This window comes from Mastigoproctus giganteus, chromosome 4, assembly GCF_048544385.1.
Source record: "Mastigoproctus giganteus isolate SK-2022 chromosome 4, ASM4854438v1, whole genome shotgun sequence".
Taxonomy (NCBI): domain Eukaryota; kingdom Metazoa; phylum Arthropoda; class Arachnida; order Uropygi; family Thelyphonidae; genus Mastigoproctus; species Mastigoproctus giganteus.
In genome coordinates this window covers 27,878,314-27,902,370 of record NC_143578.1, presented here as the reverse complement: position 1 = coordinate 27,902,370, position 24,057 = coordinate 27,878,314, and the positions used below count along the sequence as shown (strand labels likewise).

The following is a 24,057-nucleotide window of genomic DNA, read 5'->3' as shown; positions in this document are numbered from 1 at the left end:
ATAAAGCTTGATAAGATCGGCTTAAATTACTTCTGGGTGGTAATGCATCAAGCACGTTTAAGTTAAAGCTGATGTTGGTGTACCATTCAGAGAATCCACGTTATGAAGAGCATTGTGAAGACTCAACATCCTGTTTTCTGGCACTCTAATAAGTGAGCGTGGGTGACCCAGACCCTTTTTAGTGAATGGTACACTTCATACTTTTGTCCAGAGGTGGCCCAATTTTGTTCAGCAAACTTGACCAAAAATGTAGTTTTAGTAGTAGTAGTAGTAGTAGTGGCATGTGATGCAAGAAAGCAAGTGTATGAGCTTATGCAGCATCATCCAAAAAAAATCACACCATTCCCTACAAATGCCTGTCCAGTTCCTCCTTAAATTTATTCAACCTATCAACTTCCACAATGACAGATGGAAGTTTGTTCTAGCAATTAACCACCCACTGGCTAAAGGCAAATTTCTGCACATCTATTCTACATCTGTCCTTTCTTAATTTGAATTTATGCCCCCTTAGGTTCGTAATCTGAACAACTGGAAGGATCCCATCAGAATTCAGCGTGCTCAACCCATTTAAGGCATTATACACCTCAATCAGATCACAGCGCAGGTGCCTAGTTTCCAGCCACTGCAATTTGCAGAACTTCAGCCTCTCTTGGTAAGAGGCTTAAGTTCCTTGTTGCCCTTCTCTGTACATGCTGTAGCAAATCTACATCCTTCCTAAAACGAGGCCTCCAGACCTGTACGCAGTACTCAAGGCATGACCTGACCATTGCCTTATACATAGGGACAATCACCTCCTTTTCCCTGCTAGCACACTGCCATTACTGTCATTAACAACCCTGCCAACCTTTTTATCATCTGCAAACTTTCACACTAGGCCTGATAGACCTTCATCAATATCATTAATAAATATATAAAAAAAAACAGTGGACCCAACACCGAACCCTGTGGGACTCCACTAATAACATTAGTCCACGAAGAGCAGCACCCATTAATTACCACCCTCTGTCTTCTCCCACTCAACCATCCTTTTATCCATTGTAGCAACTTACCCTTAATACCATTCTGCTCCAATTTGTACAATAGTCTTCCATGCGCAACGGTGTCAAAAGCTTTCCTGAAATCCAAATATATGATATCAAAATTATTTTTTGCATCCAGTTCCTTTGTAACTACATCATAATATCCTATCAAATTTGTCAGACAAGACTTTCCCTTAACAAACCCCTGCTGTGTCTGAATTATTGCTGCAGTCTTGTCTAGATGATCCTGCAATCCATCTTTAACCAGTGACTCCATTATTTTACCTGGAGCAAAAGTTAAACTAACTTGTCTGTAATTACTCGTGTCACCCTTCGATCCCCCTTTGTGAATTGGGGATACATTTGCACATCTCCAGTCCACAATAATGCTCCAAGACATCCAGTGAATCTTGAAGATATTCCTAACGATGTTCTGAATGTGAAGGTCGTTTATTTGCCACCCAACACCATCTCATTGTTGCAGCCAATGGATCAAGGCATTATTGCAACCTTCAAGGCATACTATTTATGTACAACCTTCAAAGGGGTTGCTGAGGCAGTGCAGGCATTTAACTCAGTGACTGTGAAGGACTACTGGAGGTCCTACAACCTTAAAGCCATAAGTAACATTGCTGCAGCCTGGAAAAAAGTATCGCAATCATGCATGAATGGCATTTGGAGGAAATTGTGCCCTGATGCAATGTCTTACTTCCTTGAGTTTGAGTCAGTTTCAGCAGTGGCTGAAGAAATTACTCAGATGGCTGAGGATGTTGGCCTTGAGAGGGTTGACATTGATGATGTCAGTGAGTTGCAGCAAAGTCATGGTGAGCCTCTTTGAAAGGAGGACTTAGAGGAGCTGGTTGCACAAATGGCTCAACAGGATTCTGAGGAAGAAGAGGAAGAGCAGGAGATTGTGCCAGTTAGGACCCTCACCACAAAGACACGTCAATCGGCTTTGGCACAAATACAAACAGGCTGTGAAACTCTATGTGATAATGACCCAGAGAACTGGGAATGCAGCTCTTCCATCCAAAGAGCTTTTACTAACATATTGAAGCTCCACTACAATAGAAGAGAGAAAGATTCAACAGACATCACACTGCTGCAGTTCCTTTCTAAGGCCAAAGAACCTGCAGAACTGGTCGACCCTCCATCAAGCTCATCCCATTAATGCCGCCCCATTATGCCACTATCAAAGAACATCAATGGGGGGGCAGACAGTGACATTACTACATACAATCCGGGAGCTCACATATGGTGAGTATGGGTTTGGCAAACCCAGGGTCCTGAGCTGGATATCATCATTCTCTCTTTCTTGATGATGCCTTTCTACTTCTCTCTCTCTCTCTCTCTCTCTCTCTCTCATCACTCTCACTCTCTCTCTCTCTCTCTCTCTCTCTCTCTCTCTCTCTCTCTCTCTCTCTCTCTCTCTCTCACTCACTCTCACTCACTCACTCTCACACACCGGGGGTAACTCGGGAATTTTTTTTTGCTCGGCTGCAGCATAAGCCTCAGGCTTCCTTGAACCATATGGCTAATAATAATAAAATAATAATAATAATACTCCAAAGATGGCTCTACAGGACGAAGTACTAAGTTGAATTTTTATTTTATTATTTATATTTTATCTATAAATATTATTTGTATCTCATAATTATAAAATAACCACAAATATTTAATATAAAAAACACTTATATTAACTCTTATGGTTCAATTTTTATAGTGAAGGAACCTATCTCATTTAAATACATTATAATTCTTCCTCAATTTACACTGCTTCAGCTAATGATTGTGAGGAGGTGGAATGTATCCCCGGCATAAATTAAGGCCTACCTGTAAATAGGAAACAAATTTAAAGAATCTGTTAAATTAGACAGAAGAAATGTAATAAATATGCCAAGCAACCTATGACTGTGAAAAATTGATAGGCAGGAAATTAAAAACTAGAAAGTCTGAATATCAGAAAGATATATAGCTCTCCAGAAACATTAGGTTGGAAATCAACAAATGTATGTGATTTAGTTCATTTGTGTTCTAAAGAGAGGATGGCCACCAGCAAAAAGAAACATCTGATTATCCTTTATTAACCACTGTTGAATTGTTATTATGTTAACTTAATTGTGTGTGTGTGCATACGTGTGTGTATTTTAACTAATGTAGGGTAGTACTTCCTTCTGTTAGAGTAGTATATATTTTCATTAAAAATATCCTAATATAAAATAACTTTTCTTTAATAAATTTATAATAAAAAGTTTTACATATATGAAAGAAGACCAGCACATATAAGCTTTACCTGTCTTCATCATCTATTAGCCGATCATAAAATACCCTATAAACTTCATGAATCCACAAACGCATCAATTTATTTCCATCCTGGAGATGAGTATTTGGAATCAATAAAACACCATGAATTACACGAGCAAAATCACGCAAATTGAAGACATAATGACTTTTTGATGGTGTGGGAAGGAATTTTTGAATAGCTTGTTTGTAAACATATTTTGTTGCTTCCACTGCTACCTAATGAAAAATAAATTAAAAATGGAATTCATAAATAAAAAATCCTATTCAGAGAAAACTAAATAAAAGAATATTACAATGAGAAGACTAAAAACTGAATCAATTCAAATTACACAAAAATTTCATTATTAACAATAAGTTTAAAATTAAATGCATGCAATAAAAACAATAGAAAATATGTAATGCTCACTTATTCAGAAGTGGAAGTAACTTGCATAACTCAGTTACCATAAGTTACTTTCATTGAGAACTGAGCTCAAGAAATGATACCTCTCATTCTTTGATATTCTTAAGTAGCAGCAATGAGAGTTAATTCAAAGTAATAAGTAGGGAATGCTTGATTTTATCATGTACCTATTATGTACTCATTGCCACCTGCTCTTACCATTATATGCCTTAATTTCAGATGATATTTAGAAAGAAATTTGGCGTAGACATATTTCTGTGACATTAAGTTGGAAATAGTTGCCCCTCTTTTAGATTGCACTGCTGTTGAACAGTGAATTGTCAGGAGTTAAATGATGCGAAATTTACTGTGGATTGAATATGTCCTCTATGACAGCTTAAGTAGCATGATACATTGCCATCTCCCAGTTGTTTGGAGAGGCCTTGATTCGATTTCCAACAATGACTAGAAGAATTTCTAAAATTCTCTTCAAATGAAGAGGATTTTAGAGGTCCTTGAGGTAGTCACAGACATTCTCTCAGATATGCCAGACAAGCTGTACTTGCTACCTGGGAATCTAAAACGCTGATGGAACTGATATTCGAAGTCCGGATGGTCTGTGACAGCCAAATCCTCTGCTTGCACCTTCATGATGGTGGGACTGTCAGTAATCCTGGGTATAACCTCCATGCACAAGTACATGGTGGGTGAATACCCAGGTGTGAACCAACATAAGCAGGGGTCGAGGTGTGGTGCCCAAACCACAGGGAGAAATGCTGCTCCTCTATGTTACCAGGCAGTACTAGGTGGTAGATGACTCTCATCAACCGGTGCAATACCACCACTTTGCTTATTGGAGGCTAGAAGTGGTGAAACCCATGTTTAGTCTCTAGAGCTAAGTTCCGGTCAACCCTTCCCTATCTCTTCCATCATGCAGTATGATGACTTTTGAGGTTATGTTGAACATCGTGGCGAGATCCAATATTCCTTACATTTCGAGGGTACAGCTCTAAAATGGTGTTCGCAGGCTGGTCGCTAGTTAGTACACCGGACCGAACCTATTGGTAACTCTTTAGGAGGCTTCTGGATCAGCTAGTGTATAATCTTGCTACCTCTACTCTGCCAGATAGTGATTGGAGGGAGTCCGAGTAGTGTGTATGTGGGGAACATTGTCGAGGCCACGTTATGTCAAGGATCTGGGTATATTCTTACCATGTGTACACCATATCCAAAAATTTGATTACTTCATACAGCATGTCCCACCCACTTTTTCTTACTATTGAATACACCAAGAATTGTCAAACTAATAGAGCAAGCTTATCTGTGAAAAGATCTAAACCTCCCAAGCACTTCCTAATTCATTTCACAAATATACGTGGTCTCAATTCTAATTTCAACGATGTCCATTTCCACTTGCAGTCTGCCAAACCCCATGTACTTTTTCTGACAGAATCTCAGTTATCGGTTGATTCAACTACTGCTCATCTCAGATGCCCAAATTATTCACTGTATGATTCCTTTTGCCTCAGAGTTATTACTTGTGTATATGTTCATTCCGATATTCCTTGTCAGAGACTTGGCAATTTGGAATCTCCTCTCTTTGATCTTCTCTGGCTTAAAATCTCTCTACCTCATTGTGTCAAATTCATCTGTTGTCTCTACCGTTCTCACAACTCCACTAATCACTTGGAGCTCTTTGACTTTCTCTCTTTGCAACTCGACTTTCCTAACAGTGAGGTAATTTTCCTTGGTGATTTTAATATTCACAACTCCAGCTGGCTTCCGTTTTCTAGTCACACTGACCCAGCTGGTCGAGATTCTGGGGCTCTTGCAATTACTAATGACCTTGCACAGATTGTTCATTTACCTACAAGAATACCGGACAATCCTAATCATGCAGCCAATACGCTTGATCTTTTTTCTCACAAACAAGCCTTCTAAGTACACAGTCGAAGTGAAAGGTCCTTTACGCACTTCAGATCACAACTTGGTGATTGTCTTTTCTCCAATGGAACCTTTACCTCATGGCTATTCCCAACCTCATGTTGTTTGGCATTACAAGAATGCAAAATGGGATGACCTGCGAGTCTTCTTTTCCTTGGTCGGATTACTGTTTCAAAACTTCTGATGTCAACGTTTGCTCTGATCATGTCAGTGAAATTATTCTTGCAGGAATGGAATCCTTTATCCCACACTCCACTTTAAAATCTCATCCTTTAAATAAACCTTGGTTTTCCAATAAATGTGCTAAGGCTGTTCAAAAGAAGCATGTTGCATATCGTAATTGGCTTGTTTCTAATTCTCCAGTTTCATTTTCTGCCTACACCAAAGCTCGCAACAATTGTAAAGCAGTTATTAATCAGTCCAAACTAGAGTTTGAACAGGCTAAGAGTAGAAAACTTGCTTCTTGCTCTAATGGTAGCCGAGCATTCTGATTTCTTGCCAAAGCTATTGGCCACAACTTTTGCTCATCTCTGCTCCCAACTCTGTCCAAACCAGATGGTTCTGTTGTCACTTCACCCAAGGATGGTTGGTTGGTTGGTTTTGATTTTATTGGCACATTAGCTACTAAGGCTATAATGCGCCAAGACCATGTCATTTATAAAAAAGTTTAAACTTTCAGTGACCTAATTAGTTAGGTCACTATGTCCAAAGGTATAACAAATATATAAAAGAAAAATGTAAATTTTATATACGAGCAAAAATATTTATTGATTTTAAAAATCTAAAAACAGCAGACACATTGTCATTGTCGGATAAAATCTGACTGAGTGTATACGGCTCAGTCAGATGATTAAAAGCGGTAAAACGGATATTGCTAAAATCTGGACTAAAATCCACAGGACTCATACATAGGAGGGTCATCAGCCCTCAGCAAAAATGAATGAGTCAAATGACTATGTCCTATGCGGGTCCGGGCAAGAACAACTTCCTCCTTACAATTCCTGCGCAGACTAGACTGCCACGGTTCAATTACAGGCTTTATATGATATAATTTATTCGCAGTCTGTCTATTCCACGAATCCTGCCTTTGGGAGTGTATTTTCTCGTGTATTATTTGCCTGTAGTCTGTATAGGGGACTAACAGGCAGCGATTATTACTGGGAACTGCTGATTTGGCTGCGGTGTCAGCCAAATCATTTCCACTAATCCCAACATGGCTAGGAATCCAGCAGAAGTGGATATCATATTCACGTTCACGGAGGAAGTGAATCTTCTGCTGAATGCTAGACAGAACTGGATGAGAATTATATCTCACAGTTATTAAGGCCTGTAAAACACTTAGAGAATCAGAGTATAAAATGAACCGTTGGTATTGGCATTTACTAATGTGATCCAAGGCTAACTCAATAGCGTGCAGATCTGCAGTAAATATGCTACATTCAGAAGGAATCTGCTCCGATGTAGTGCTATCTGTAAAGACAGCGGCAGATCCCACATATGATTCCGACTTCGAACCGTCTGTGTATACTGGTGCGAAGTCAGAATGTTCAGCTCGGTGTGCTGAATAAAGCTGCAGGTAGACAGATGATGGTGTGTCCGACTTTCCCCAATTTCTAAGGGAGAAGTCACATGTTGGAACATGAGCATGCCAGGGTGGAAGGGGTTGCTTTGGTGTTTGGGCAACCCTGTCTACCTTAATATTAAGTTCTTTGAGTAGCTCTTGGAGATGAATACCAAAAGGACGATTGGCAGTCTTACAGGTGTTGTACAGATTTTCCCATCGTGGCTCAAAAACGAATGGCCACGTAGGATGGTCTGGCAGGGATTTCAGTTTTAAGGTGTACTTTAGAGACAACTGCTTACGTCGAAGTGATAACGGTGGTTCGTTTGCTTCGACATATAAGCTCTGGACAGGAGATGTTCGAAATGCTCCAATAGCGATACGGAGAGCCTGATGATGGACAGGATCCAGCCATCGAAGTACACTGTCTCTGGCCAAATTGTATACCAGGGACCCGTAATCTAGTCTGGATCATACAAATGCACGATAGATGCGTAGTAGGGTGCATCGATCCGCACCCCAAGATGTTGAGGAAAGAGAGCGCAGAATATTCAGCCCTCTTGTGCACTTTGTGCGGAGTTGACGGATATGTTCCAGAAAGGTCAGCTTTTTATCGAATACGAGTCCCAAGAATTTTGTGTCCGCTGCTACCGGAATTGCATTTTGTCCGAGCTTTAATTCAGGTTCAGGATGAAGATTACGTTTACGACAAAAGTGTACGCAAACGGTCTTCTCTGGCAAGAACCTGAAGCCATTAGCAAGAGCCCAGGAGTTGAGGCGATCAATAGCTTTCTGCAGTTGTCTTTCAATAACCCTCATGTTGCATGACTGACAAAATATGCTAAAGTCATCAACATAGAGGGCACTGTTTACAGTTGGAGGAAGTTGTTCTGTGATGGAATTTACTTTGATGGCAAAAAGTGTGACACTTAATACTGATCCTTGTGGTACTCCCTCCTCTTGGCTGAAGGAACGAGAGAGTGAGGATCCCACACGAACTTGGAAAGACCGATTGGCTAAAAAGTTTTTAATAAAAATGGGGAGTTGCCCCCTAAGGCCAAGGCTATGCAGATCTTTTAAGATGCCAAATCTCCAAGTTGTGTCATACGCTTTCTCCATGTCAAAGAACACTGACACCAAGCGTTCGCGTTTTAGGAAAGCATCCCGGATGGATGTTTCCAGTCTAATAAGATGGTCCAAAGTGGACCGGTTCCTTCGGAAGCCGCACTGGATGTTGGAGAGAAGGTCATTTGATTCGAGATACCATATTAAACGAGAATTAACCATTCTCTCCAGGATTTTGCACAGACAGCTAGTCAGAGCAATAGGATGATAATTGATGGTGACTTTTGGATCCTTTCCTGGCTTAGGAAAAGCAAGAACGATTGCCTTTCGCCAGGAGTCCGGAAACTGCCCTTCAATAAAGATTCTGTTATACAGAAGGAGCAGACAATCCATAGATTTTGGTGAAAGATGTTTAATCATTTCATAATGGATGTCATCTGGTCCAACAGCACTTGCTTTGGAAACAGCGAGGGCTCTTTTCAGTTCCTGAATAGTGAAATCCCCATTGTAGGGATAAATGCTCTTAGATTTAAAGTTAAGTGCCTGTTTTTCGATTTTATATTTCAGGACCAGGAACTCTGGAGAATATGAAGATGTTGCAGAGATGTTAGAGAATGTTTCCCCAAGAGAATTGGCTATTGCAGTTGAATCTGCAATAGTGCATCCATTATAATCTAGGATTGAAGAAGGGTGGGATGTATATTTTCCCTTCATTTTCCAGAATTTATCCCAGACTACCTTAGAGTTGGTAGACTGGTTAATAGATGATGTAAAACGAATCCACGATTCCTTTTGACTCTGACGGCGGGTATATCGTGCTTTGGCTCATGCACGTTTAAAGGCTATAAGGTTGGTCGTGGTAGGATATCGGCGGAATATCCCCCACGCTTTGTTTTGAGCCTTTTTTGCTGCTGTGCATTGTGAATTCCACCAAGGTTTGGGAAATGGTGGAAACCGGGCAGATGTTTTTGGAACAGCATTCGCAGCTGCTTGGACAATAATTTCTGTGATGTACGTAACTGCATCATTGATAGGCTCTTGACTGACTGTGCTAAGATCAAAATTTGCCTGATATTGGAAGGCAGTCCAGTCAGCTTGATCAATCTTCCACCGTGGTAACCTGAAGGGAAGACATGGTCTCCCACTGTGTAACGAGGTTATCACAGGGAAGTGATCACTTCCGTATGGATTCTCCTCCACTTCCCAAGTGAGTGAAGGGAGTAGAGAAGGGGAGCAGATAGAGAGATCAATGGCAGAAAAAGTACGGGTAGGCATGTGGAAGAAGGTGTTTGTTCCAGTATTTAGAAGGGAAAGGTCATTGTCATTTAGCATATGCTCTTTGACTTGTCCCCTTCCATTGATGTTAGCACTACCCCACAGGGTGTTATGTCCATTAAAATCCCCGAGAAGTAAGAACGGGGGAGGCAACTGCGTTAGAAGATCATCAAGGTCTTCCTGGGAGATGTCAGTCCCAGGTGGCAAATAGATAGAGCAGACCGTTAATAAAAATCCCACCGTAAGGCGAATTGCAACAGCTATTATGCTAGTTGTAATTAGCAAGGGCTGCACTGGGGTCTGGTTGCCCACAAGGATAGCCACTCCCCCATAAGCAGGACCATCCGCAATTCTATCCTTTCGAAAAATTGTGATGTTGTGCATGGTGGGATCGTCATTTGCCTTTAGATATGTCTCCTGCAAGCAAAAGCAAACTGGCTCATGCTTTTGCAGGAGGGCCTTGATGTCATCAATATTTCACCGGAATCCACGACAATTCCATTGTAGGAATTTAGCCATTATTTTGGCTTGGTGGGTCCATCAAGCGGCTTCCGAGGTGCTGAGGGCTTACTTTTATCAGTCTTGGGTTTATCTTTTTTGGGAAAAAAAGGACGCTGTCCCGTGTCCATTTCCTCCTCTGCAAAGAGTTCCAAGACTGAATCTTCGGGTACCTTCTTCTGCTCGACAACCATTTTCTTGGGTACTAGGGGGAACTTCCCCTTTCTTATTCTTTTCTTTCATAGTTACCTTTGTTACTTGTGGAGCATTAGGTGGTACTGATATAGGAGTGGCAGCTGATTGATTTTTCTGTGCAGGTTTTTGAGAACTTAGGAGATAACGCGCGATGGGAGTGAAAGACTCCCTTGGAGGAATGGTCATGTCCGTCTGAGTTCCGACGGAACATCTCCCTGCTACCTTCTGGGTGTAGGTAGGTCTGTTGATATTCAGGGGTTTCACCGATTTCCTTGCCTCCTGGTATGATATATTTAGCTCTGCCTTCAGCCGTTGAATTTCTTTTTCTTCTTTCCACCTCTGGCATGCCCGTGAGTAGGCCGGGTGTTCAGCCGCAAAACAGGTGGGTTTTGCGGCTGAACATGCTGTTGTTTCGTGGTCCTTTGCACCGCATCAAGCGCATGCAAGGACTCCACGGCAGGCCATTTGAGAATGTCCATACTTCTGGCATTTAAAACACCGTAAAGGGTTCGGAACGTATGGACGCACTGAACAGTTGATGTATCCAGCTTTAATCTCGTCAGGAGGTTTAGGAGAGTTAAAAGTCAGGATAACGCTCCTGGTTTTAACAATTTTTCCATCCCTTCGCGCAGTAATTCTCTTGACGGCAATGACTCCATGTGGTTTTAATTCGGAGCAGATTTCCTCCTCGGTTATGTTGAGAAGGTCCCACTCTGAAATGCCACCTCTCGATGAATTGAGTGTTCTGTGTGGTGTCACTGTTATGGGTATTCCTCCGATTGATGTTACTCGGAGTAGATGTTCAGACTGCCCGTCATTTTAGTTTCAATTAAAAGGTCTCCAGAACGAAGCCTCTTAACTGATTTGGGTGAACCTGCTAACCCATCTAACCCTTTTTGAATAAAAAAGGGTGACATTTTACCAATCGGTGTTTCATTGGTAGAATGCATAATTAAGAACCTTGGGACAGGCCCTGATGGTAATTCGGTTCGCTGCCTCTTTTTAGCAATAATGCTATCTGTCTCCTTTTCATTGATTTCAGATAGGGACTGGGTTGGGGCCCCTGAAGAAGTGAGTTTATCAGGATTCATGGAGTTTTTTAAATTGTTCAGTGCCCACCCACCACGGAGCCCAAAGGGACGCCCACTACCCGGCATGCAATAAATGCGCTCGGGAGTATAATGCCAGAGCTACCCAGACACTATACCCGCACCGCCGCCAGCCTGAATCCTGTCCCTCGGACCATGAGGGTAGGGGTGTGGCATTGACATGGTTGACCCTCACAGGCGAGCCTACTAGCAGATTGATCCTAGCTGGGCCTTCCAGGCCCGTTTTGTCGAAGCAGGGGCCAAAGTGGTGTATTGAAGCTGGGCCCCTCAACCACCAGGATCCCCCTTTCCAAATTTCCACGGGTCGCAACACACAGCAAACACGCTGGATTCCATTGATGTAAGCCTGGAACCTGGGCTGTGGGCATTGGATCCCAGTGATGCTAGTCTGGAAGTCTAGCAGCGTCACTGGGAGGTCCCCTCACCACATACAGGTGCCCACATTGAGGGGTCAGCCAAGGATAAAGCTCACCTGCTAGCATCCCATTTTTCTTTCAACTCATGCATTAACAATCTTGGTAAAACACCTCCCACCATTCCCAACACGCTTCATTCAATGCCTCCTGTGGTCTTCTGTCAAAAGGATGTCAGAAGGATTTTGACGAATCTTGATGCTAAGAAAGCTCCAGGTGCCGATGGTATTTCTCCACTTGTTCTCAAAACCTGTGCTCCTGAACTTACTCCTATTCTTTGCCACCTTTTTTCACTTTCTTATTCCAAAGGTCCTTCTGCTTAGAAATTTGCTCATATCCAGCCAGTTCCTAAAAAAGGTGACAAATCCCTCCCATCCAATTATTGCCCCATTGCAATTACTTCTACTCTTTCTAAAGTAATGGAGAAATAAATTAACTGCCAATTCTTAAACTACCTAGAAACCTTCCATCTGATCAACGACTGCCAGTATGGATTCCATCAGTGTCGATCCACTGGTGATATTCTGGCTTATGTTACCCATTTATGGACTAATTCAATGGAAAGGTTCAGTGAAACACAAGTAGTTGCTCTTGACATCTCAAAGGCTTTCGGTCGTGTTTGGCATAAATGTCTTCTAAACAAGCTTCCATCTTATGGTTTGCCAACTGTTTTTAGTAATTGGTTATCCAGCTTTCTCTCTGATCGCTCACTGAGGGTGATGGTAGATGGCTCTCTGTCTTCTAACTTCTCCACTAATGCCGGTGTCCCCCAAGGTTCAGTTCTTTCTCCCGCTCTTTTCCTCTTGTGTATGAATGACCTTCTTCCATTGACTGGAAATCCTATCCATAGTTTTGCTGATGATAGCACATTGTATTCCACTTTCCATTGTGAGAAACCTTGTCCTGCTCAACAGCTTCAACTTTTCGAAAATCTGCTACCAATTCCTTAAATGCCGATCTTCAGGTAATTCTCCAGTTGGGCAAAGACAACTCCAATTTCTAGGCAAAATGATATATCTCTTTTGGGGATTACCCTGACTTCTAATCTCTCTTGGCACAAGCACATTACAAATATTGCTTCCTCTGCATCTAAAAAACTTGGTTTTCTCTTTCGCTCTCAGCATTATTTTTCTTCCAAACAGCTGCTCACTCTGTATAAATCGCAAATCTGCCCAGCCATGGAATATTGTTCCCACATCTGGGGTGGTGCCCCCAAAACCTCTCTCAGGATTTTTGGTTCCATTCAGAAGAGGGCAGTTAGGTTAATTAATGATTCATCTCTAACAGAGTTTCTCCACTCGCTGTCTCATAGACGTATTGTTTCTGCTGCATGCCTCTTCTACAGATACTTCCATGGGCACTGTTCTTCTGAATTGGCTTCTATAATTCCCGCTCCCTCTTTCAAAACAGTCGGAACACGTGCCGCCACCAGCCAACATTCATTTACTGTCCAACTTCAAACTCACAGAACCAACTTTTCATCTTCCTTGTTTATTCATTCAACTGCCGTTTTCTGGAACAACCTTCCTTCATACGTATTTCCTGAAAATTACAGTCTACAGAAGTTCGAGTTTAATGTCAACAAATATCTTCTTTCGTCTTCTCAACCTCCAACCCAAGCACGATACCAAGTACTATAGGTTCTGATACCTCTCGTGTTTGGGGTTTTCATAAAAAAAAAAAAAAGAAGAATCAGCATGTCACATACCTCTCTCATGTTTGGGGTTTACATAAAAAAAAAAAAAAAAAAAATGAGGCAGTAGTTAGCCAATATCAGATTTAGTTTCCTCCATGAGTTATTTCAGGTTTTTTTGCTCCGCATACACGTAACATGCAAATCAGCTAGTGAACACATGCTTCTACATACAAATACATGATACAGATTTGGGTAACAAGCTATCATGCCATTAAAATAATACAGTAAACCATCAAAGCAGACCTCAGATATAATGGACAGCAGCCTCTGAAGTTTTTTAGTTCATATGGAACCCAATGACTGAACTGTCTCAGTACAATGGTATTTACTATCATTTAAAATATTTTATAATTAGAATAAAGCAAATTTAAACTTTCATTTATTAATATGATAATCATATAGAAAAATCTGAAATAATGTACGAAGCATTTTTGCTCTCTTTTTTATCACTACTGAAATCATATGTACAGTTCCTGCTTTTATGAAGAAACTGTAAACAAAACTAAATTTATGTTCTGTGCCCTTCACAAGATCCACGCTGTAGAGAGTGCAAGGATTTTCCTCACCTTCGATCACCCAGCAAAGTTACTTGGGAGCTCTTTAAACTTTGAATAAACTTCACTTAGTAGCGGGAACAGTTCTGAATATTTGGCAAATGTAGCATTTAACTCTCCTATAACATTAAAATGAAACTGTTGAAGAGCATTATAGTAAAGATATGGTAAACAAAGGAGAAATTTATTTTTTTTAATCCACTACTGGCAGCATAATGATCTGATTTAATTTTATATTTTCTAGCTAGAAACGTGTAAATATATTAACTTTGTCGTATTCTACTTTTTATGTGAACTGCTACTGATGAGAGATATAGGAGCAAATACAGCTTTTAATTAAATGCCCACATAATTTATATATATATTTTTTCTCATTAAGATTAACAAATTTATCATGCATAAATACAGTGGAGTGTACTTCCTTATCACAACACTAAAATATTAAAATCGTAATGTCGGTAAGACATACCACATACTAATGCAGATTAAAGTCATACATGCACATACACTGAGCAAAAAAATATGAACCTCAGTCCATGCCAACCTTTGTTTTGAATAACAGCAAGTGTTAGCATGGCACAGATTCTATAAAGTGTTTTAGTGCATTTTGGTCTAATTATAACTATTCTTCCACAAAATATTGCGTAGTTGCAACACAGTAGAAGAAAGAGGACTTCATTGTTGAATAGCTCTTGCCAGAATATCCAACACATTCTTAATATGACTGAGATTAGGTGAGTGTGGGCCAGGGAAGATGGCGGAAATCAGTGTCATGTTCTCCAAACCATTCCAATGCTCTGCGGTCATAAATTGGCCATCACATTAAAGAAAAAAGTGTAACATTGCAGGGTGCAATAGATCTGATACAAAATTCAGGTACTCCCTGGATGACATTTGACCTTCCAATGATATGAATGGGCTCAGTCCATGCCAACAAACCATTCTCAAAACCATGATGCCACCTCCAGATGCTTGGGTTGTCTTAACAAGGCAAGCAGGTTCCATCGTTTCATGAGGTTCTTACCACACTATCTGCCTACCATCAGTGCAAAACAAAGTGTACTGTGATTCATCTGCCCACATGACTTTCTTCCATTGTTCCACTGTCCGATCGTGGCATTCTCAGAACCACTGCAAGCGGATTCTTCTGTTTTTCTCTAAAACAAGTGGCTTCTGAATAGGGAGGTGACTGCCAATACCCAATTTCTTCAATTCTCTCTGCACAGTATGGGTTGAAATATGGCAGTTCTGGGCTTGGTTGAATTCAGATGTTATTTGCTGCATACTGGATGTCCTATTTTTCCATACAGTCCTCCTTAGAGTATAACAGCTTTGCTCTTGAAATATTATTTTTTTGATATATTTATCCCTTGAGATGTGGAAGAACCACCTGCTTTCCAGTCAAAACCTTTAAGATGGATGCTTTTGAGAAACCAGTTGTGTTTTTCATTTTTTGAATCTTAGCTCCTACTAAACATTAAGACATTTTTCAAAGTCTGATACATCAATCATTTTCCCCATTCTGGCTTCAGATTACTGCAGTTGAACAGCCGATGCAGTCTTCCTACTCAACGAGACAACATATCATCACCCCATGTCACAGTTTTCTTTCCATCTATTTGCATTTCTTCTGTCTGTGACTGTCTTAATACAAAGGTTCGTATTTTTTTTGTCCAATGTGTGTGTGTACTTAACTAAATACTAATGTTGCTTATTTCCCAAGTTACCCTAATAAATTAAATTTAAATAAGTTAAACAAAGAAAAACTAATAAATATTGACTTCCAGTAGTGCAAATGCACAACTCTATACCTACATAGACACTTACATAAACCACAGAGAGCTATTAGCACTTATAATGAAATATTTAAATTAACATAAAAATAAAATACAGTAACCCATAAGACATTGACTGTTATGTTGTTGTTGGATTTATAAATGAATTAGTAACTTAAACCATATTGCACCATTCTATATTATGTTTGTACAAGTGTGTGTTCACAGATTGATCTGCTATTGTGTGGACTGAAAACCCCTGAATAACTCAGGGAACCATATTCCCTCCACCTGAGCTTTGTTAACTACATTCCTGATTGAAGAAGCCTTTAAAAATTCTGCTACAACAGGACTCGAACCCAGACCTTGCCAAACAAGTGGCAGGTGGTGCACCCACTATACTGTCACAGAGCTTTGACTGCTCATCAATACTCTGCAAGTATTGATGAGAAGTCAGTGTAAGTCAGTGATGATGTGTATGATGTGTAAATGATATGTTTGCATGAACAACTGAGTGTTCATGCAAACACATCAACAATAGATGTTCCTACATGATCTAGATATAGAAAAGAAAATAACAAACAAACAAAACTCAGAAACATAAAATATATGCCACAACTCTCACTCTATAGTGTGACAGCTGTGACATTTGAGTTTTTTTTAACTATATGTAGTTTAAAAAAAACATAATAACAAAATGCAAATTTCAATGTCAAATTCAGCAAATGGACAAATTTGACTAAAAAAGCAAATATGCAAAACAATCCAAACAAATCATAATAAAAAAAATGAAAAACAAATATTGTAAATAAATTAATAAATTGTAGTGAAACTCATTAAGACAGATAAACTAAATACAGTATCAAATAAAGCATAATTGAGAAATGAGAGGCTTATCTTGAACATATGGATAACTATGATAAATTGAAAACAAAGATGGAAAATATAAAGATATCTTCGTGTATAAGTTGAAATAAACACTATTATAGCTCATGCTAATGCAGATCATGACCATACTTGGTAAGGTATCATACTTGATATGCATTAGCATGTGGTATAATAAATAAATAAATACTTTATTTTGGTTATCAATCAATTTTATTATTCAAAATGGAATGTATAGTCTCAGCTAGTTGAGATGATATGGTGTGCTGGTGGCATTAAAATTCAGTGATCCTAAAAATATCTGTATTAATGTAATTCAGTGTTAAGGTCTATGATTAGTTCATCTGTTTGTGGGACAAATAAACAGATTATCTCGTGATGCAGTTATATGGCAATCACAGCACAGATTTGTAAGATTTGTAAAATTTGAAAATTTTATCTGACCAATCTGATTAGCTATTATATAATGTAGTCACAAAAGAACTGGATATAAAAAAAATTTTGACATTATATACTTAGATTTCAGTAAAACATTTGATACTCTTCCATATTAGAGACCTGTTAGTTTAACTTCTGTTCAGGAGAAATTAATGGAGTCACTAGTTAAAGAAGCAACGCAGGATCATCTAGACAAGAGTGGCTATAGTTCAGACACAGAGACAGCATGGGTTTGTTAAGTGGAAATCATGCCTGACTAATCTGATTGGATACTACAATGTGGTCACAAAGGAACTATATCAAAATTATTTTTTGCATACACCTGGATTTTTTATTTTTTTAATTACACCTGGATTTCAGGAAAGCTTTTGATGCTACTGCACATAGAAAACTGCTGTACAAATTGGAGCAGTATGGCATTAAGGGCAAGTTGCTGCTATGGATAAAGAGCTGGTTAAGTGGGAGAAGACAGAGAGTGGTAATCAATGGACATTGCACATTGCTCTTTGTGGACTAATGTTATTAGTGGAGTTCCACGGGGTTTGATGTTGGGAACATTGTTGTTGTCTATATTTGTTGATATTGATGAAGGTATACCATATACCAGGCTTAATGTCAAAGTTTGCAAACAATACAAAGGTTGGCATGGTTGTTAATGGCAGTAATGATGCTGCTGTAACAGGATCTAGAAATGTTGGGCAGATGGGCTGAGAGCTGGCAACTGAAGTTTAGCATCAACAAATGCAAAATACTGATTATATGGTTAGGAATAACTCCAGAGTAAAGTACTAACTGTGCAGTACTACACTCAGGGTAGTGGAGAATAAAATATACATGGGGGTAATTGTGCAGTTTGGTTATGAAGTTTTCTGACCAGGTAGACAGGCTGCTAGAACAGCTCATGGAACTATAGCTCTCACACATTTGACATTTTTTAAGCTTCATAAACTTGTCTTATCAATGATATATAGGAACCTTGCTAGCAGTGATAAGGAGGTGATTATCCCTTTGTATAAGGCAATGGTCAGGCCAAACCCTGAGTACTGCATACAGGTCTGGAGGCCTCATTTTAGGAAGGATATAGAGCTGCTGGAATGAGTACAGAGAAGGGCAACAAGACTGTTGAATGGAACAAAGGGTTGCTGTTACCAAGAAAGGCTTAAGTCCTGCAAATTGCAATGTCTGGAGACTAGGCATCTGTGAGGTGATCTGATTGAGGCATATAAGGCTTTGAATGGTTTGAGCAAGTTCAATGCTGATAGGATTCTTCCTCTTGCTCAGATTACATAATTAATTGAGGCATAAATTCAAATTGAGGAAAGACAGTTGCAGAATAGGTGTGAGAAATTTGTCTTTAGCCAGCAAGTGGTTGATTTCTGGAACAAACTTCCCTCTGTCATTGTGGAAGTTGACAGCTTTAATAGATTTAAGGTGGAACTGGACAAATGTCTGAAGTGAAGGGAAAAGTGAATTTTTTTTTTTTTTGGCTGATGCTGTATAAGATTGCTTTCTTGCATCACTTACCACTACTAATGCTAATATGAATGACTACTGTAAAAATTGAAACTGTGTGACATCAGGGGTAGGTTACTGCTATGGATCAAGGGATAGTTGAGGGGCAGGAAAGAGAGTGGTTTTTAATGGCCACAGCTCTTCACTGATTAATGTTATTAGTGGAGTCCATCAGGGTTTAAGTGCTGAGTCCCCTACTGTTTTCAATATTTATTAACAAGATTTATAAAGGCATATTAATATTTAGTATTAGTAACAGCAAGAAAGCAAGCTTACAGCACATCAGCCTAAAAAAAAAAATAATAATAATAATAAAAATAAATTTTTAATGTCTAAGTTTTTGATGATATATAGGTTGGCAGCATGGTCCATGACAGCATCAGTGTACACTATTGAAACAAGACTTGGATACATTAGGAAGATGGGCTGAAAAGTGGAAATTGAGGTTTAACATTGATAATGCAAATTAATGCATTTCAGTAGCAGTAATCCCAGAATTATAGTAGTATCCAGCATATCAACTGTGTGTGTGTGTGCGCACGCGCACGCGCACACACACACACACACACATGGCTGTGGAGACTGAAGATAACCTAGAGTAATTTTATAGTCTAAATGTAGTTCTCTGAACAGTGCAGACAGGCTGCTGGGACAACTCAAGGGATTCTGTCAGTGATATATAGGAATTTTTCCATATGATTATCTATGTGATGAAGGAGATGATTATCTCATTGTTTAAGGCAATGGTGAGGCTGCATCATGAGTTCTGCAAACAGGTCTGAAAGCCTCTTGTTAGGAAGTATGTCGGATCTTTGATCGACATACTTCCTAACAAGATTTCAGTAAAGCCTTTGATAATAAACCTGTTGGAAGGGTCATAAAGAAGAGCAACAATGCCATTAGTGTGGGCACAAAAGGGTACTCTTACCAAGAGAGACCTTAATTCTGTAGATTGCAACTTCTGGAAACTAGGCACCTGCAAGGAGATGTGACTGAAGTGTTTAAGGCTTTGAATGGATTGAGGAAACTAAGCATCTTCAGTCTTTTTTGGATGATGTAAACAAGAAGATATAAATTTAATTTGGAAAGGATGGTTGCAGGATAGATGTGAAAAAATTTGCTTTCAGTCAGGGAGTAACTAACTAGTGGAACTGATTGCACCTGGTGTCATAGAAGTGGGTTGTTTGAATAAATTTACTGAATGATTTGGCAAAGTAATGGATATATCGGCAATTAATGATCTTTGTCTTTTCTTATATTTTGGCTGATGATGAATAAGCTTTCATCCTCGAATCATTTGCCACTACTACTAATAATGCTATATTTGAAATGTACATGTAATAAAAATTTCCAAAGTTAAATTGAAATACCTTCCCAATTCTTGCTACAGATGCATCATATCCTTTGGAAAAATGCCAATCAGTGATTGAAGAAAATATCTTTGTTAAAGTAAACTCATCAAAAACGTCAATGGCCATGATATTCATATGGCGTGTAAAGCGTGATGTAATATCATTGCGACCACCACCTGGAGGTCCCATAGCTGAAATTAATAACTGAAATGCATATATATAAATGAATTACTTAGAGAATAAAGAATATTCAAAAATTCATAAACATTAAAGTTAAGAAAAAAATAAAGATATGTATGAGGAAAGATAAGAATTTTAAATATTAAGAAAAAAACTAATATAATGATAAAATTGAATATTTTTATAAGCAGATAAATTTATTATTGTTTAAAGAAATAATGTAAAAATCTAATCATCTGAAAGTCAATTATTAAAAAAATAAAAACACAATAATGGAAAAAGAGAAAAGAAGCAAATAGTAGTGGAAAAAAAAAGAGGTGGAGGGGAATAATTAGCAATAGCAAGGAAAAAAACACTTATTTGTACTGTGTAAACAAGACCTCTCATTATTATTATTATTAGCCACACAGTACAAGGAAGCCTGAGGCTTATGCTGTACCAGCAGAAAAAAAAGAAAAAAAAAAAAATTCCCAAGTTACTATGAGAGAGAGAGAGAGAGAGAGAGAGAGAGAGAGAGAGAGAGAGAGAGAGAGAGAGAGAGAGAGAGAGAGAGAGAGAGAGAGAGAGAGAGAAGTAGAAAGGACTCACCAAGAAAGAGAAGAATGATGATATCCAGGTCAGGACAGGACCCTGGGTTTGCCAAGCCCATAATCACCAGATGTGAGCCCCTGGGGTTATCATCTTTCCTTGTGTCTTTTTTTGCCAGCAAGAATAGGCATAAGCAGAATATTTTATCATTTTTAAGTTTTTGCCTGTATTGATATTAACTTATTCATTTTATTTCTGAAATGTTGTACACTCTCATTCTCCAATTATAATTAAATTGCAAGATAGCAATCTCCAGCATATCATGCGTTATCTGGTCTGATCTAATTCTACTCTGTGAGTATATTTATATCAGAATGAGGTAGAATTTTTCTTAGCATGATCTGTTCATGTTATCAGAAATTGTTTTTAGATGGGATACACTTAGACAGAAGGGGTGCATTAATATTTGAATAATTACATCCTAGAAATCTTCACATTCTCTCCATTGTGTCACGTTTTATCTGTTCTGATATAATTCTACCTCAAGAACCTGGACTGACTGTGTGTAGGGCTCATGGAGTAGAATTTTTCTCAGTATGATCTGTGCATGTTAACAGATGACAATGTTTTTAGAGGGGATACACTCAGTGTGGGACATTTTTGCACCCCAGGCAGAAAGATTTTTTTGCACCATCTTTACTAAGGATATATACAGGGTGATTCACTACCAGTGCGACAAACTTGCAGGAGGTGTAGGGGGCACAAAGACGAATTGGAATCACATAGCATTGCAAGGTCTGAAATGCCTTCGTCATGCGGTAGAGGACGTTGAATGGGAGGTCACGTGAACAGCGATCCCGGTGGAAGTCAGCATTTGCGAACTGATTCCCGAGGCAGTAGGATGGACGAGAATTCAAATGTTGAACTGGCCGACATGCACCTTGCATATGGAGCTGCAGACTGTAATGGGCGCACCACTCTGCACTTGTACAAGGGAACGTTTCCTGCACAGGCGTGCACGTGTGCACAGAAGGTTACGTGAGACTGGTTGTTTCACGAGAGGTACCATGAATCGAGAACAAACGATGAGGACGCCAGACAATGAGGAGAATGTCCTACGTCTTGCAGAAGGCAATCCGAGTACAAGTACTCGAGCGATAGGCCAACGATTGGGTATTTCCCAATCCACTATATGGAGGATACTGTCAACAAACCAAATGAGTTCATACCATCTGCAATGCATCCAATCATTGGAGCCTGCGGATTATCTATTCCGGAGGACTTTTGCTACTTGGTTTCTTCAACAGAAATGGTTTGCAAATGCTGACTTTCAGCGGGATCGCTGTTCACCGCGACCTCCCGTTCAACGTCCTCTACTGCATGATGAAGGCATTTCAGACCCTGCAATGCTATGTGATTTCAATTCGTCTTTGTGCCCCCTACACCTCCTGCAAGTTTGTTGCACTGGCAGTGAATCACCCTGTATATATTTTTTCATGATTTGTTAAATTTGGCAGTCCTTAAAGAATGGTGCTCTGGGCGGGGGCCCTGCTTGCTCATGCCTTAATCCAGAACTGGATACACTTAAATAGAAAGAGAGCATGAATATTTGCTGATTCTATACAGGCACTCTTAGCAAGCTTAGGTGGGTTGGGAAACTGCTAATCTTGGGAGATACATAAGCTAATAGATTAGAAGGAGTCTAGCCAACTTTACAGCAGCCATAGGCAAAGATGAAAGTAATTATTGCACCACTTCTATTGGGACATACAGCAACATGAAAAGCTAGGTGCCAGGGATTACAAGGCCTGCTGGGAATCATCATGCAACAAGCAAATACATGGGTTATGTCAGAGTTACTAAAACCAAAAATAGATATGTGTATACTTGTTTGTACACTAATGCTAGGAGTATAGTATAGTAAAGTAGGGGTATAGTAAATTTGCTTAATATACTCTTAGCACCAATGTTAAGAGTATGCTAAACAAATTTGATGAATTTGAAGTACTGGTTAAGTCAACAAATGCAGATAGTAAGAATAAGAGAAACATGGTGCCACTTAATCGAAAAATATTTCTTGACTGAATGTCTAAAAGTATGAAAGAGATTGTTTATGCATGGGTATGGCACTTCCATCATTTCTACTATCCAGGTAGTATGAATGCATCGTTTATTCATATCTCATATTGTGAACACCTTCACAACGATGAAGGAGTTCACAATATTAATAGTTATGCCTACTTATCATTGGCATAACTATTAATGATCCTGTTCAGGTTGCTAAAACTAAATACATATTTTGCATCTGCATCTACGTTCACACATGAAGATGTTTTTAGGGATGTGAACACCAGAATACACCAAGTTATAACTGGGAGCTAAATAATTTTGTTATAACTGAGAAGAAGTGAAAGAGAAGTTTCTGAAGCTAAAAGCAAACAAGCCACATGGGGCTGATGGGATCTATCCAGTTATATTAAAAGCAGCAGCAAAAGAGGTAAAAAACTCTTGACCTTAAGAGCGGGAGGTTCTTACAGATTGGAACTAGGAACCATCCCTGAACCTACTGATTCAAGGGAGGTTCCTACAGATTGGAGGTGAGTAAATTTGTCAGTTATTCTTAGAGGTCTCAAAGGATGATGTGAGTAATTATAGACCTGTAAGTTTGACTTCTGTTCCAGGGAAATTAATAGAGAAAGTGGTTAAAGAAGTATTGCAAGATCATCTTAACAGGAATGGAATTATACAGAAATCATAGCATGGGTTTGTTATGGGGGGGAACTTGCCTGACCAATCTGATTAGATATTATGATGCAGTAAAAAAGGAACTGGATGCAAACAATAATCCTGTCATCATACATTTAGATTTCAGTAAAGCTGTGATGAATCCCTTATTGTTTATAGTATTAATAAACAATACTGATGAAGGCATATCATGCTTTTTTTTGTCTAAATTTACAAATGATACAAAGGTTAGCAGGGTGGTTAATGACAACAAACTAGGCATACTACTGCAGTAATCCCAGAATAACATACCAGTTAGGTGGTACCACTCAAGGTGGTAGAAAATGAAAGAGACCAAAGGTAATTGTGCAGTCAGATAGATGATGTTCTCTGAATAGTGTAGATGAGCTTCTATCAATAATATTTAACCTCGGGGCTCACATCTGGTGAGTATGGGCTTGGCAAACCCAGGGTCCTGAGCTGGATATCATCATTCTTCTCTTTCTTGGTGATTCTCTCTCTCTCTCTCTCTCGCTCTCTCTCAGGGGGTAACTTGGGAATTTTTTTTTTTTTTTTTTTGGCTGGTGCAGCATAAGCCTCAGGCTTCCTTGTACCATATGGCTAATAATAATAATAAACAGGAAAGGT

At 39.3% G+C, this 24,057-nt stretch overlaps 1 protein-coding gene across 1 annotated transcript in view; it reads right to left on the bottom strand.

Annotated features, from left to right (window-relative positions):
- LOC150086500 (dynein axonemal heavy chain 3-like) overlaps positions 1-24,057 on the bottom strand; it is a 544,757-nt gene that overhangs the window by 271,223 nt on the left and 249,477 nt on the right. The window contains exons 45-46 of the mRNA XM_090372184.1: positions 19,996-20,181; positions 3,313-3,539 (exon numbers count right to left, since the gene is read on the bottom strand). Coding sequence (XP_090228310.1) covers positions 3,313-3,539; positions 19,996-20,181 — 413 coding nt within the window. The remainder of the gene's footprint in view (positions 1-3,312; positions 3,540-19,995; positions 20,182-24,057) is intronic.